The sequence below is a fragment of the Lissotriton helveticus genome, chromosome 4_1, assembly GCF_964261635.1.
Source record: "Lissotriton helveticus chromosome 4_1, aLisHel1.1, whole genome shotgun sequence".
Taxonomy (NCBI): Eukaryota; Metazoa; Chordata; class Amphibia; order Caudata; family Salamandridae; genus Lissotriton; species Lissotriton helveticus.
In genome coordinates, this window is record NC_136063.1 from 725,340,493 (window position 1) to 725,353,449 (window position 12,957).

A 12,957-nucleotide genomic window follows, 5' to 3' on the forward strand; every position below is an offset into this window, starting at 1 on the left:
ACTGCTATAAACGTTATGTTCGGATTGACATGCTATGATTACTTGTCACTCACGCTTGGTCTCTTTCCGCTCTCTTACAGTTTCTCAGACCTGTTACGCAGGGGAGGAATTTGTCGTCGGGCACCGCCAATATTCATCGGCACGGAGCGGCGAACAGGAAACAACAAAGAACAATGTCTGGATTGTCGGTCATTCATATGTGAAGCGAGCAGAATGTGTCTTCCTGTCAGGTGACAAGAAGGAAAGGGCGGCACACCTAGGGTTGAACATCACGTTCTTTGGCAGAGGAGGGTTGTGTCTTCACGAGTTTAGGGGATTCTTCCAAGGGCTGTTAGCACGCCAGCAGTCTCCACCGTCAGTGGTGATACTTCACCTTGGGGAGAACGACTTGGCAACACTGGGCAGGCGCATCTTGATTGAGGAGATTATCTCAACGGCGGGTTGGATAGCTAGGACCTGCCCCGGGTGCACACTAGTATGGTCACAACTCATACCTCGACTTCAGTGGCGGGGGGGTCATTCGGTCAGGGCGTTGAATCACTCGGTAAAGAGGATCAACACACGGTTGGATAGGTTGTTTCGAACCCCCTTGTTACAGTCAATACCTCATGGGTGCATCTGGGGTCACAAGTATTACTTGAAGGATGGGGTTCACTTGACAGAAGAGGGTAATTTCCATGGTCTGACAATATCTGGGCTTGGCTAGAGGGCTTTGAAAGGAGGAGTGTGTCCTTAGGCAGGGGCTAGAGGGGGAGGCCAGATCGTCGGTTAACAATACTGGCCTGTGGCGGTAAGGTCATTATCGGTGAGCACATATTTGAGGTCTGAGGGGGCGGGCATCATCCTATGGAGGTTCCCGCCCGGGGGGAGGGGCCTGCGGGCCACTCCCAGTACTCCAGGGGCAAGGTAATATGCAAAGGAGCGCGGGTAGGAGTAGTTCACGCTTTCCTTAGGCTGGTAGCCACCCCGCGCGCGTGGACTCATGACGCCACCGGCGCAGAGTAAGGGCCCTCCTTTAGTGGGTAAATGGAGTTTAGGGCGTAGACCGGGCAACTCCCGGGGTAACACTGCGCATGCGCACTTCTAGGGGGGAGGCGCAGCTTGTAGGACCTGACACCGGTAGTGACCCTGCCATATGGACAGAAATGTACAAAAATCAAGTGTAGGATGTTTAGTTTAAGCTAGGAACAACATGTATTAGAGTTTTGTTAAGGTCAGGCTCTCAAACTTGTTGATAACAATTGTATAACTGAATGTCCTGCTGATTTTTGTATTCATTGTTGATTATGCAATTAAAACCTTTTTTAATTTCATACTTTAATAAATACGGCCGGGCGACTAGCGCCCGCCTTCCAAAAAGTAAAACACGTCTCGTGTCCACGTTCCTGGGTGTTGGGTGCCGGATTGGGGGGGAGGCGGCAGCTAGTCGCTGACCATGTGAAAAGGGGGGGCCCTCGGCCCCCCCGCACGCATGGCGGCGCGGCGACCGTCTCCCCCCCTTTCCCCTCGTGTCATTCGACGGTGGGGGCGTGCCCTGGGGGCGCGGCCCACCGCCGATTGGCCGGCGCCCCTCCTGACCCGGATTCAATGGAGTGGTTCCGGGTCGGGGGGGGCGGGCGATAGGAGGGGCCACCCGGCCCCTCGGGAATAAGAGGTAGGGAGCGCCCAGGAGACCCCCTTGTCCCTGGACGCTCCCTCGCTGAACGTTGTGCCCCGCGTTCGGGGCTTCTTTGTTTCCCACCCACCATCCCTTGGTACAAAGTTTAAGCAGCGTTATGTCCGGTTTAATGATAAGTTTCAAAGGTATGGACCACGGGAGAGAGTAGGCTGTTGGTGTATTTTGTGATCTGTTGTTTAGGAATTTTTTCCCCTTTGTAGAAAAGTGATGTGTGAAGTGAACTGTATTTGAAGATATGTGTCTTTAGGCCTTTTTTCCCTTTATAGCTATACGTTGATATTGTGATTTTGAGTAACATGAGTGAACCGAATTGTAATTTTATGCCATGTGTCGTTAGGCCTTTTTTCCCTTTTAGCTATGCGTGGATACTGTTATTTATTAGCCAGTGTAGTTGTCCTTTAGAATTTTTTCCATAGGTCGTCGTATTTATTAGGTATGGGGCATGCGGTAAGGTCATTATCGGTGAGCACATATTTGAGGTCTGAGGGGGCGGGCATCATCCTATGGAGGTTCCCGCCCGGGGGGAGGGGCCTGCGGGCCACTCCCAGTACTCCAGGGGCAAGGTAATATGCAAAGGAGCGCGGGTAGGAGTAGTTCACGCTTTCCTTAGGCTGGTAGCCACCCCGCGCGCGTGGACTCATGACGCCACCGGCGCAGAGTAAGGGCCCTCCTTTAGTGGGTAAATGGAGTTTAGGGCGTAGACCGGGCAACTCCCGGGGTAACACTGCGCATGCGCACTTCTAGGGGGGAGGCGCAGCTTGTAGGACCTGACACCGGTAGTGACCCTGCCATATGGCCAGAAATGTACAAAAATCAAGTGTAGGATGTTTAGTTTAAGCTAGGAACAACATGTATTAGAGTTTTGTTAAGGTCAGGCTCTCAAACTTGTTGATAACAATTGTATAACTGAATGTCCTGCTGATTTTTGTATTCATTGTTGATTATGCAATTAAAACCTTTTTTAATTTCATACTTTAATAAATACGGCCGGGCGACTAGCGCCCGCCTTCCAAAAAGTAAAACACGTCTCGTGTCCACGTTCCTGGGTGTTGGGTGCCGGATTGGGGGGGAGGCGGCAGCTAGTCGCTGACCATGTGCCTAGGTATAAATAGTAGTGTGTCAGGGTTGTGCCCAGGATAAAATGTAATTCACAAGACTGTGCTGACTTTGCACAATCAGGTACTTACCCGTGCGTGAGTCAGGGTAGAAGGTGTAGTCAATACACATTGCGGGGCATTGTCTAATTTACTCCAGAGGTTCCTAAGAATCATCAAGGACCTCGCATGAGTAGGTAATCAGGGATGGCGGCGTCCTCATCTGTAGTGAGAGGAGCTGCCATTAAAACCTAGCATACAGTGGTGTCAGAGACCATTTAATTACTTGTGCAAGGGGATGGCGTGCACTTACCCCAGTTAGAAGGGTAGTATCCTCTTCTCCAAAGTGTTGTCACTGCCACTGCTAAAAGAAAGTCCTAGGTTAGAAGGGGGGCTGGGCACCTGTCATTGGCAGTGAGCGCGGGGCTGGGCAGTATCTCACCTCGGAAACCGGCATCTTCAGTCCGCACTTTGAATCCAGCAGGGAGGCTGCTAGGTAGCGAGGACGTTAAAGAGCGTCCCGCTTTCGTGCGTTGCACGCCGGTCGGGGCTACGGTAAAAATTAGAGTGAAGAAAGACTTCATCGGGGGTTGGGAGGTATATTGTGTAATGTGTAATATGCCTCACACGCTTGCATCATGTTAAATTGATTGCGGACATCATTATTGAAAGGACAAAATTACATTAAACGGACATACAGTGAACAATTGTACCAAGGAGTTTGTGTGGCTGCAATACATTTCATTACAGACGTTATTGGCTAAACACGAATAACAATTGCGGCATTGTATCGGGTTAAAATAAGGCAAAAACGTTTGTGTATTGACACTGAGAGAGCGCAAACTGATTTAAATGTATGAGTACATCACACTTATCTGTAGTAAGCACAAATCATGAGGAGGAATGCCATGAGTGCTAATAGTATCTGCAATTATATTCTGAATGTATAGCTAATGTAGAGATTTAAGTAGAAGTGGAACTAATACAGAAATGTGTGACATTATATGACTTTATTAGACGTGATTATTTTTGAATCCATGTCGTGAAGCTGCTAAAACATAAGATGGTATGCGGTTAAACGCAGAACGTGGTAGGCCTCAGGGCCAGAGCTGGAGGGAAAGGGAAGGTGGTTCTTTTCACGACACAGATTGTTTTAAGGTTTTTGGTCATTGCATTAAATAGGCCATGATTTATAGAAATGTTTACTTAATAATAGAATAAGAGTATTAACATGCTTTAATTAAATGAAGAAGTTGAATGCTATAATCATAATGAGAAATATTGTAGGCCTGAAATGTTTTAGCATTGATTTACACGTACATGTCTGGGCTGAGAAATGTTGCAAGCCTTTTTCTTTTAGAAGTATATGAGAGTTGGGTTCTTGGCTACAGATATCTGTCTGCAACAGGAAAGGGGGGATCCAATTATAAATGAATGAATAGAGGTCTGTTCAGTAGACGGCCCAGACATGGAGGAGGGTTTTGGAATGTTTAAGGGGTATCAGCGGGCCGGAGAAGAATCTGAGAAGCAAGGTCAACTCTAACGCATGAGGCCCAAGACAAAGCATCATGGAAAAAGCCTGAAGTTGCACCACGTGAGGGGCGTTCCACAAGGGGCGTCTCAAATGTTGTTGACTGTTTTGTATTAGGGACAGCACCCCTGGGTGGAGTTAGAGCAGAGACCTGAGGACCCCTAAGAGAGTGGATGGGTAGGCAGAGAGGGGTCATGACTGGAGAACTTTAGGTTTTCACCAAGAGACTTAGAGTGAGTGACTTCCCTTGGGGGTCATTCACTGCTGACACCTTTGTTAGGTTGGGATTTGGTTAAGTAGGGATACCATCTAGAACAGGGTAGGGACGCCTAACCTGTGTGTTTTTTCCTCCAACCTAAATGAAGGAGAGATATGCGTCTATGCTGATAGCTTTACTATTCTTAGAACGTGTGTTAGTGATTTCTGTTGCTCGACTGAGGGCTTTCCGAGAGCACATGTATGTAATTGGACCTGTGTATCTCGTGAATCTCATTCTGAGATGCTTGTATTTGCAGCTCATTATATCTTTACAATAAACTTTGGAAAACTAGAAGTTGTCCGTGATCTTTGAGAGTAGAGTCCTTTCTTGGGTGAACTAACTTGGAAATAGGTGCACTTTCTTTCCTTACAGACAGGCAATAAAGGTTCAGTCGACCAGATCGAGGTTTGGATCAATAGAGATAAGGTATCGATCAAAATCTCGCCCTTTCAGTTGGTATAGAGGATGGTTGCCTTCTTGAGGACGGTGACCTAGGCCAGGTTAGCTTACCCCAAGGCCCCTAGAGATCGATGATTGGAAGAACAGCCCGCTGGAGAAGATCCGGATGACGTGAGACAGAAAAAGCAGCAGTATCGGTCGAGAGTGAGTATAAAGGGTTATGCGTGTTAGATTGCGGTGTTTTGTATTGTATCTATGTTGTAATGTCTGGCGGAGCTGAATGTCTGTAGAGTGACTGTGGAACAGGTTGTGAGCGCGCGCAACCGGTGGAAATCTTAAGTTCAAGGAGAGCTTAAGTGGTTCGGGTGTATCGGACACCCAGAGTAATTGTCAACTAGTGTGAAGGGGGTCATGAGGTACCATTGATCACCCGAGAGACCGAGATAGGGGGAACGTAAGAGTGAGTGCGTGAGTAACGGACGCTGGTCGGAAGTTACTGTGTGTGTAAGCAACCTATCAGAGAGACGATAAGACATCTCGTCAGTTGTGTTGACAATTACAGATAGACTGTGGACGTACAGTCGAGAGAAGTGACCGCTTGGTCGGAAGTAGTCATTTTTCGGTGTATGAATGGGACGCATGCATAACCGGGAGACGAGTTGAGAAAGGAGGGGTGCTGCTGCGAAGCGGAGAAAAGAGACGTCAGGTGGTGTCGCGCAGTGATTGGCTGACCGGAGAAAGACCGCGCTGTGATAGGCCAGCTAGCGAAGACGTCAGAACAGGGTCGCGACGTGATTGGCCGACAGGAGAAAGACCGCGCTGTGATAGGCCAAGCTAGCAAAGCCGCGACAGGATTGGTGGATTGTCATCAGGAAGTAAACAGAGTAGCGAGGCTGGATTTTGTGCGCATAATTATGAAGTGTTTTAAATGGTTGAAAGCGTTGTTTAAGAAAGAGAAGCGGGGATCGTATGAAGGGGAAGAAGCCCCGCCGGAGGGTACGCCAGCTCGTTATATGGCAGTAAATGTTGGGTTGCATACGATCCTTTGGATATCAGAGTGGAGTAAGATTACAGAAGGAAATGAGGAACTGACGTTCCCGAAGTACGGGACGTTCAGATTAGAGGTGTTACATCGATTAAAATCAGTCATGACCTCAATGAGACCCTTGCCTAGACCAACCCAGTTTGAAGCTCTTGATGCATGGCTTAGGGCAGCGCATGAAAAGAATATGAACAGACGACAAGAAAGGGTGAAACGATCGGTAAGGGCAGTGCAGGATGCCAGGTGGGATGCGGATGCTAAAAGATGGAGAGTGCATAACATGGAAGTAAATAAACTGTACCCAGTGTTAGAGGCGCCAGTAAATAAAAGCCCCCTAGAAGAAGATGAGGAGAGCGAAACAGAGGATAGCCTGATAAACAGATTATTGACAGACAGGCCACCCCCGTATAATAAAGCAGGGGGAGAGGTCGAGAATACTGAAGGAGAAAAGGGGGGCAATGCAGGAGAGCATAGACCGCTTCCCAGTACAGAGTGGGATCCTGAGCCAAAGAAAGAGCTGTTCCAGCCTAGTCAGGTGCAACAGGTGGTCGGTAGGTTTGTGGTACAAAGAGCGCCGGAAACGGAAAGTGCCACATCCTACCCATTACCAGATGCACTACAAGTACCTGTTACCATAGGTCCTATAATATCGATATATGACCAAGAAAGAGCAAGAGGGGAGGAACGGGTACGGAAGGACAGAGAAAGAGCAGAGAAGGCAAGGAGGAACGATACCACTAATTCCCCAAGTCAGATGCCGATACCCAGAGAATGGAGTACACCGATGCACACAGCAGGGGACCCAGGAGGAGATCCTGGGGGCCCTAGATGGCCAATGGACTTGAGGGGATCTGGACGAAAATCCTTTCAAGAGCTAAATGAGTACATGAAGCAGTGGGATGAGGCAGTGAAGGCTCAAAAGTGCATCAATGCTGCGGAAGCTGAAAGGGAAAGTCAGGACAGCAGAGCACGGACTCACTGCGGGGCGGGAGAGAGTAGCCCGGAGTGGGACTGTAGAGGGAGTAGGGGAGTCACCCATTGGGCCCGGAGTGGAGGTAGAACAGACCTGGAAAACGGGGGTCCCGGGAATGAAGGGGTGGCGCGCCCAATACTCAGTGAAGGGGAGAGGAGAGCGCAAGAGTACAGAAACAGCTTTAAATGTCCACACTGTGTGCCCGGCACCAGAGAACTGAATGAGAGTTGTGAGAGGTCGCACCATAGTCCCTGTGATGACGGCAATGAGCGCAGCCCAGGGAACATGGGGAACCAGGAAGGATCGTATCGGATACTGAGCGATACGAGGCAAAGGGAGTGTAGCGACCAGAGGGAAAATAACAGAGAGGTGTGCGGTGAGAGGAGAGAAGAAGAAGAGAGTGGGCAGAGAGAGAGTGGGGGTAACAGGCCCGTGTTCCATCACCTTCCTAGATCGGATGGACGAGCATGGGACCTGGAGAGATGGGAGCGAGGGAGACCACCCATTAACTCTCCCGAGCCCAAACGCAGAGCTAGAAGTTGGGATGGGAGGGAGACCAGTGAACCCCCTCCGAAAGACATGTTGCGAGCTGAGATAAAAGCCAAGAGACTCGACGTCTCCAGTTTAAGGTCAGACCTGGATGACATGGTGGATGGTACCCTGCCTTTAGAAAGAATGGAAATGTATGAACAGGATGAAATACTGTATATGGCAAAGGACATTACTCGAAAAGCGAGAGCAGTCCATGAGAAGTTAGTCGAACTAGCAGGCAAATATATGGTGGATCTGTCAAGAACCAAGGCATTACAGGGTAACCACAGGCTACATTACTCAGATCGAGACCTAGATGAGAGGAGAACGATTGGGCTGAAAACACACATAAGGGAACTGATTACTGGAATAAGGACATGGAGAGCACTAGATAAGTGGGAAGAGAGGTGGTCCAAGAAAGGGACCGGCAGGAGAAGCATGATTGGTATGACACCAGGACAGCAGGGAATAGAAGCTTACCCTTTGCGTGAAGTTGCAAATGGGAACTATGTACATGTCCCTTGGAGTAGGGGAGATTTAGCTGCTTTTACCACCTCTTTCCCCAAGTTACGAGAGAACCCAGTGGAGTGGTACAAGCAAGTGGAGAGATTTGTAAAAATCTCAAAGGTCCTTTGGATAGATCTGAACACGCTGTTTGACATTGTAGTACCAGGCGATCTGTGGACAGCATGCAAGGTTAGCGCTGAGTGGCCCACAACGGAGCCAGAGAGAGATGCCAAGACTAATGGGCCGTCCGAGATTGTGATGGCAAAATTCGAGAGAGTGATGACTTGGCTGAAAGAGAAGGTGCCAATGCAAGACATAGATTGGGTCAGAATAGACCGAACAAGACAGGAACCCAAAGAGACAGTTCATGAATATTACGAGAGATTGCTGAAGGCGTTTAAACAGTATAGCGGCTTGGATGTAATGGATCCAAAAGACATAGGGCAATTCGTGTCCAAGTTCGTCCTGGGACTGAGACCGGATATTAGTTTAATGATTCAGCAACACTCGATTTGTTGGCAAACTAAACCCCTAGATGAAATACTGAGATATGCCAGGTACTGCTGTGATGAGATAGACTCCAAGGCTAAGAAACTAAAAGAAAAGCTGATGGTGGTACAGATGCAGGCAGCAGGGAAGGGGGGACAACAGCAACAGCAGCAAGGAACAGGTACAGGAGGAAAGAAGCAGTACAGTCAGAATAAGGGCAATGAGGAGAGTTCCACCTTTAGACCCAGAATAGATATAGCTGCCTTGAAGAAAACGACTAGGTGCCACCAGTGCAACGAGGTGGGGCATTGGAAACGCGAGTGCCCCTACAATGTAGAGATAGGAGAGCAAGAGATAGAGGAGGAGGAGGAGGTCCAGAGCGCACCTACAAGAGGGGTAACGCCATACCAAGGAAAGGTGCTCAAAGGGGGGGGGGCTTCTCCCCGAGCCCAGTTCCCGCAACCTCCTCGAGTAGGGAGTATGGGTAAGACCTATAGACAAATGCCCCTGTTTGTGGAAGGGGAAGAGTGCTATTATGTGGACCCATTAACCGGACAGAGAGTGGAAAGAGAAGACTGCACCCTCGGGGCAGCCTTAGAGGTAGATCAGAGGGGACCCTATGTGGAAGCAGAAGTAGCAGGGTGCCCTACGACATTTCTGGTGGACACAGGAGCCACTAGATCCACGATCAGATCAGCTGCAGTTCCAGACCTGCCCATGTCTGGAGAGACCATACAGGTGGTAGGGGTCGCAAACAGGAGAATAACCAGCCAATTGACAGAACCGGTGCAGGTGAAAATAGGGAAGTACAGCGATGAGCACCAGTTTGTGGTTTGCGATTCAAGTCCTGTGTGTCTGCTAGGAAGAGACCTGTTGTGTAAATTAAATTGTACTATATATTGTACACCTCAGGGAGTGGAGGTATTGACCAATGATGATGATGCAGATTTCAAAGTTGCAAACTCTAGAATATGCGTGGAACTGTACCCTACTTTAACAGTAGAGGAGCTCCCCTGGGACTTGAGAGAGACAGTGGCACCAGAAGTATGGGATTTCACTGGGGAAGAGATTGGATTGGTCAAAGGGGTGGACCCAGTGAAAATTGTAGTGAAACCGCATGCTGAGTTCCCAAGAACACCCCAATACAAATTGACTCCAGAAACGATTGCAGGCATAAAACCCGTGATCGAGTCCATGATTAAACAGGGAATACTGAAAGAAATCGTGGGTAGTCCATGCAACTCCCCGATTATGGGTCTACAGAAACCAAATGGGAAATTTCGGATAGTGCAGGACCTTCGAAAGATTAATAACATAGTCGTTTCATGTTGTCCAGTGGTACCGAATCCATCAGTGATACTGTTTCAGATTCCATTCCAAGCAGAGTGGTTCACTGTGATCGATCTTTGCCAGGCTTTCTTCTCGATCCCTTTGGACGAAGATAGCCATTTTCTTTTCGCATTTAAGCTGGAAAATCGCGTCCTAACATGGTGTCGTATCCCTCAGGGGTATACAGAGAGCCCATCGATCTTTAACCAGCTTTTGAAGAAAAATCTTGAAAGTCTAGTGCTGCCCCAGAAGTCAGTTCTGGTCCAGTACATAGACGACCTCCTTGTGGCGTCAGAAACAGAAGAAGCTTGCAGGGAAGACTCCATTGCTTTATTAAATCACCTAGCTGCCAATGGGCATAAGGTGTCCCCGGGAAAATTGCAGTACTGCCTGACAGAAGTGCAGTACTTGGGACATAGAATTGAGAAAGGCAAACGAAAAGTGTCACCAGACAGGATAGAGGCGATCATGAAAATGAATGCGCCTCAGACCCAGAGAGAGGTCAGGATGTTCCTAGGGATGGTGGGTTATTGCCGACAGTGGATCGTGAACTTTTCACTGAAAGCAAAACCTTTGCAAAAACTGACGCACAAAGAGGTGAGTGATCCGGTACCATGGGACAAAGACTGTTTGATGGCGTTCCTACAGTTGCGAGAGGACCTGTGTCGTGCTCCGGCATTGGGAATGCCTGATTACAATAAACAATTTTTTCTTTACTGTTGTGAGAGAGAAGGTTGCGCGTTGTCTGTGTTGGTCCAAATCCATGGGAATGCCCGTAGACCAGTTGCTTATTTCTCGGCTACTTTAGACCCAGTAGCCGCAGCGTTGCCCGGATGTCTCAAATCCGTTGCTGCAACGGGTGTCAGCATTGAGAGATGTGAAAATATTGTCATGGGGTACCCGTTAGAGGTGTGCGTGCCACATTCTGTTGAACTGTTGATGACCAGGACCAAAACACAGCATCTGACCAACAGCAGGCTCACGCGCTATGAGCAAGTTATTCTTGCTGCAGAGAACGTGACCCTCAAGAGATGCTCTGTTTTGAACCCTGCTACATTGATGCCACTTCCAAATGATATCGATGATGATGATGAATATACAGACCATGACTGTCTCGATGTGACTGAACTATGCACCAAACCCAGACCCGACATCGTAGATGAGCCACTGACCGACCCAGACGAAGTTTTCTTTGTCGATGGCTCATGTGTAAGAGACGAAGTTGGGCAGTTGAGAGCAGCGTATGCTGTTTGTACAATTGAAGGAGTTGTGGAAGCAGGGTGCCTGGAAGGAGTAAACTCCGCTCAGGTAGCCGAGATTATTGCCCTGACACGTGCTTGCTTAGCAGGCAATCAAATTCGAGTCACCATCTACACCGACAGCCAGTATGGGTATGGGGTAGTTCATGATTACGGGCAGTTATGGTCTCAAAGAGGGTTCATGACTTCTTCAGGCTCTCCCATTCGCAATGGAGAGTTTGTGCGCCTGTTGTTAGAAGCATTGCAATGTCCAGCAAGTATCGCAGTTGTAAAGTGCATCGCACATACCAAAAATGAGGACTTTGTTTCGAAAGGCAATAGATATGCTGATGAAGTTGCACGGTATTGCGCGGAACAAGGTTACTCTTTCACAGAGGTGGAAGTGGGTGGAATAAATGTAAGAACTGAATTAGCCATGATACTGGAAACTGTTGATACTTGGGATGAACTGTCAACCATGCAAGAAAATGCTCCTGATTCTGAAAAAGAAACATGGGAAAAGGCAGGATGTGTAATGGGTGAGACCCATTTTTGGGTCTCAGCAGACGGCAGAGCAGTGTTGCCCAATGAGATGGTGAGTCCAATGGCTAGACTCATACATGGTCCCGTACACTTAGGGAGAGATGCTATGCTGAGAGTGTTTAGACAGACTTGGTACAATCCTAAGTTTAGAATAGCAGCAGAAGCAGTGTGCCAGCGTTGTGTGACCTGTCAGCAGCTGAACGTAGGGAAAAGAACACCAGTTGCACTAAGTCACATAGGAAGGTCTGGAGGTCCATTCAATAGAATGCAGATAGATTTCATTGAAATGCCAAGGTGCAACCGCCTCCGCTATGTCCTGGTGGTTGTTTGTGTGTTCTCCAGATGGGTTGAGGCATACCCTACACGTAGGTGCGACACCCTCACAGTGGCCAAGTTACTGCTCAGAGAACTCATTCCTCGCTTCGGGGTGCCGGCCTTTTTGGAATCAGATAGGGGAACACATTTTAACAGCGAGCTTGTGAAGATGATTTGTGTTGCGCTAAATATTGATCAAAAGCTGCATTGCAGTTACCGACCAGAAGCCTCAGGAATTGTGGAACAGATCAATGGAACGATCAAGTCCAGAATAGCTAAAGTCTGTTCCTCAACGACCCTGAGTTGGCCTGATGCCCTGCCATTAGTCCTCATGAGCCTTCGCAGTACCCCAGACAGAAGAACAGGGTTGTCACCACATGAAGTGTTAATGGGGAGAGCAATGAGGCTGCCATCTATTCCAGCTACTGCACTGTTAAATATCACAGATGATATGATCCTGGACTATTGTAAGGGGCTGTCTGACGCAATGCGTTCTGTGTCTCTTCAGGTACAGGCTGCCGAGGTTCCAGCGTGCCAGGGCCCTTGCCATGACCTGTATCCTGGGGACTGGGTCCTGGTGAAGAAACATGTGAGAAGAAGCTGCTTGGATATTCGTTGGCGTGGACCCTTCCAGGTCATCCTGATCACCAACACAGCTGTAAAGGTGGGAGGCCTGCCCAATTGGATCCACGCGTCACATACGAAAAGGGTTCCAGCACCTCTGGAAACAGCTCCTCTCTCGGATAGACGTCCAGTAGAGGACCGAGAAGCCATAGAGGGGGCTAGCCAAGCTGTAGAGGTGCCAGCGGAAGCAGGGAACGAGTCTGACCCAGCTGAGGACGGTCAGTACAACAGTGAAACAGACGACGCTACAGAAGGAGAAAGCAGTTGGGAGTACGAGTCTGACCCTGACAGGTCTGAAAGAGAGCGAGAACAGACCAGAAGGAGAAGGAGTAGAAGGGCACGTGGAGAAGCTAATTGGCCGCAAAGACGGAGCTCTAGCCTGAGGTCAACTCCAGAGTTAACCCT

At 48.8% G+C, this 12,957-nt stretch overlaps 1 protein-coding gene across 1 annotated transcript in view; it reads right to left on the reverse strand.

Annotated features, from left to right (window-relative positions):
* Positions 1 to 2,964, reverse strand: part of LOC144828840 (transthyretin-like) — a 191,207-nt gene extending 188,243 nt beyond the window's left edge. The window contains exon 1 of the mRNA XM_078687375.1: positions 2,866 to 2,964. Coding sequence (XP_078543501.1) covers positions 2,866 to 2,949 — 84 coding nt within the window. The 5' untranslated portion in view covers positions 2,950 to 2,964. The remainder of the gene's footprint in view (positions 1 to 2,865) is intronic.
* Positions 2,965 to 12,957: the final 9,993 nt, after the last annotated feature.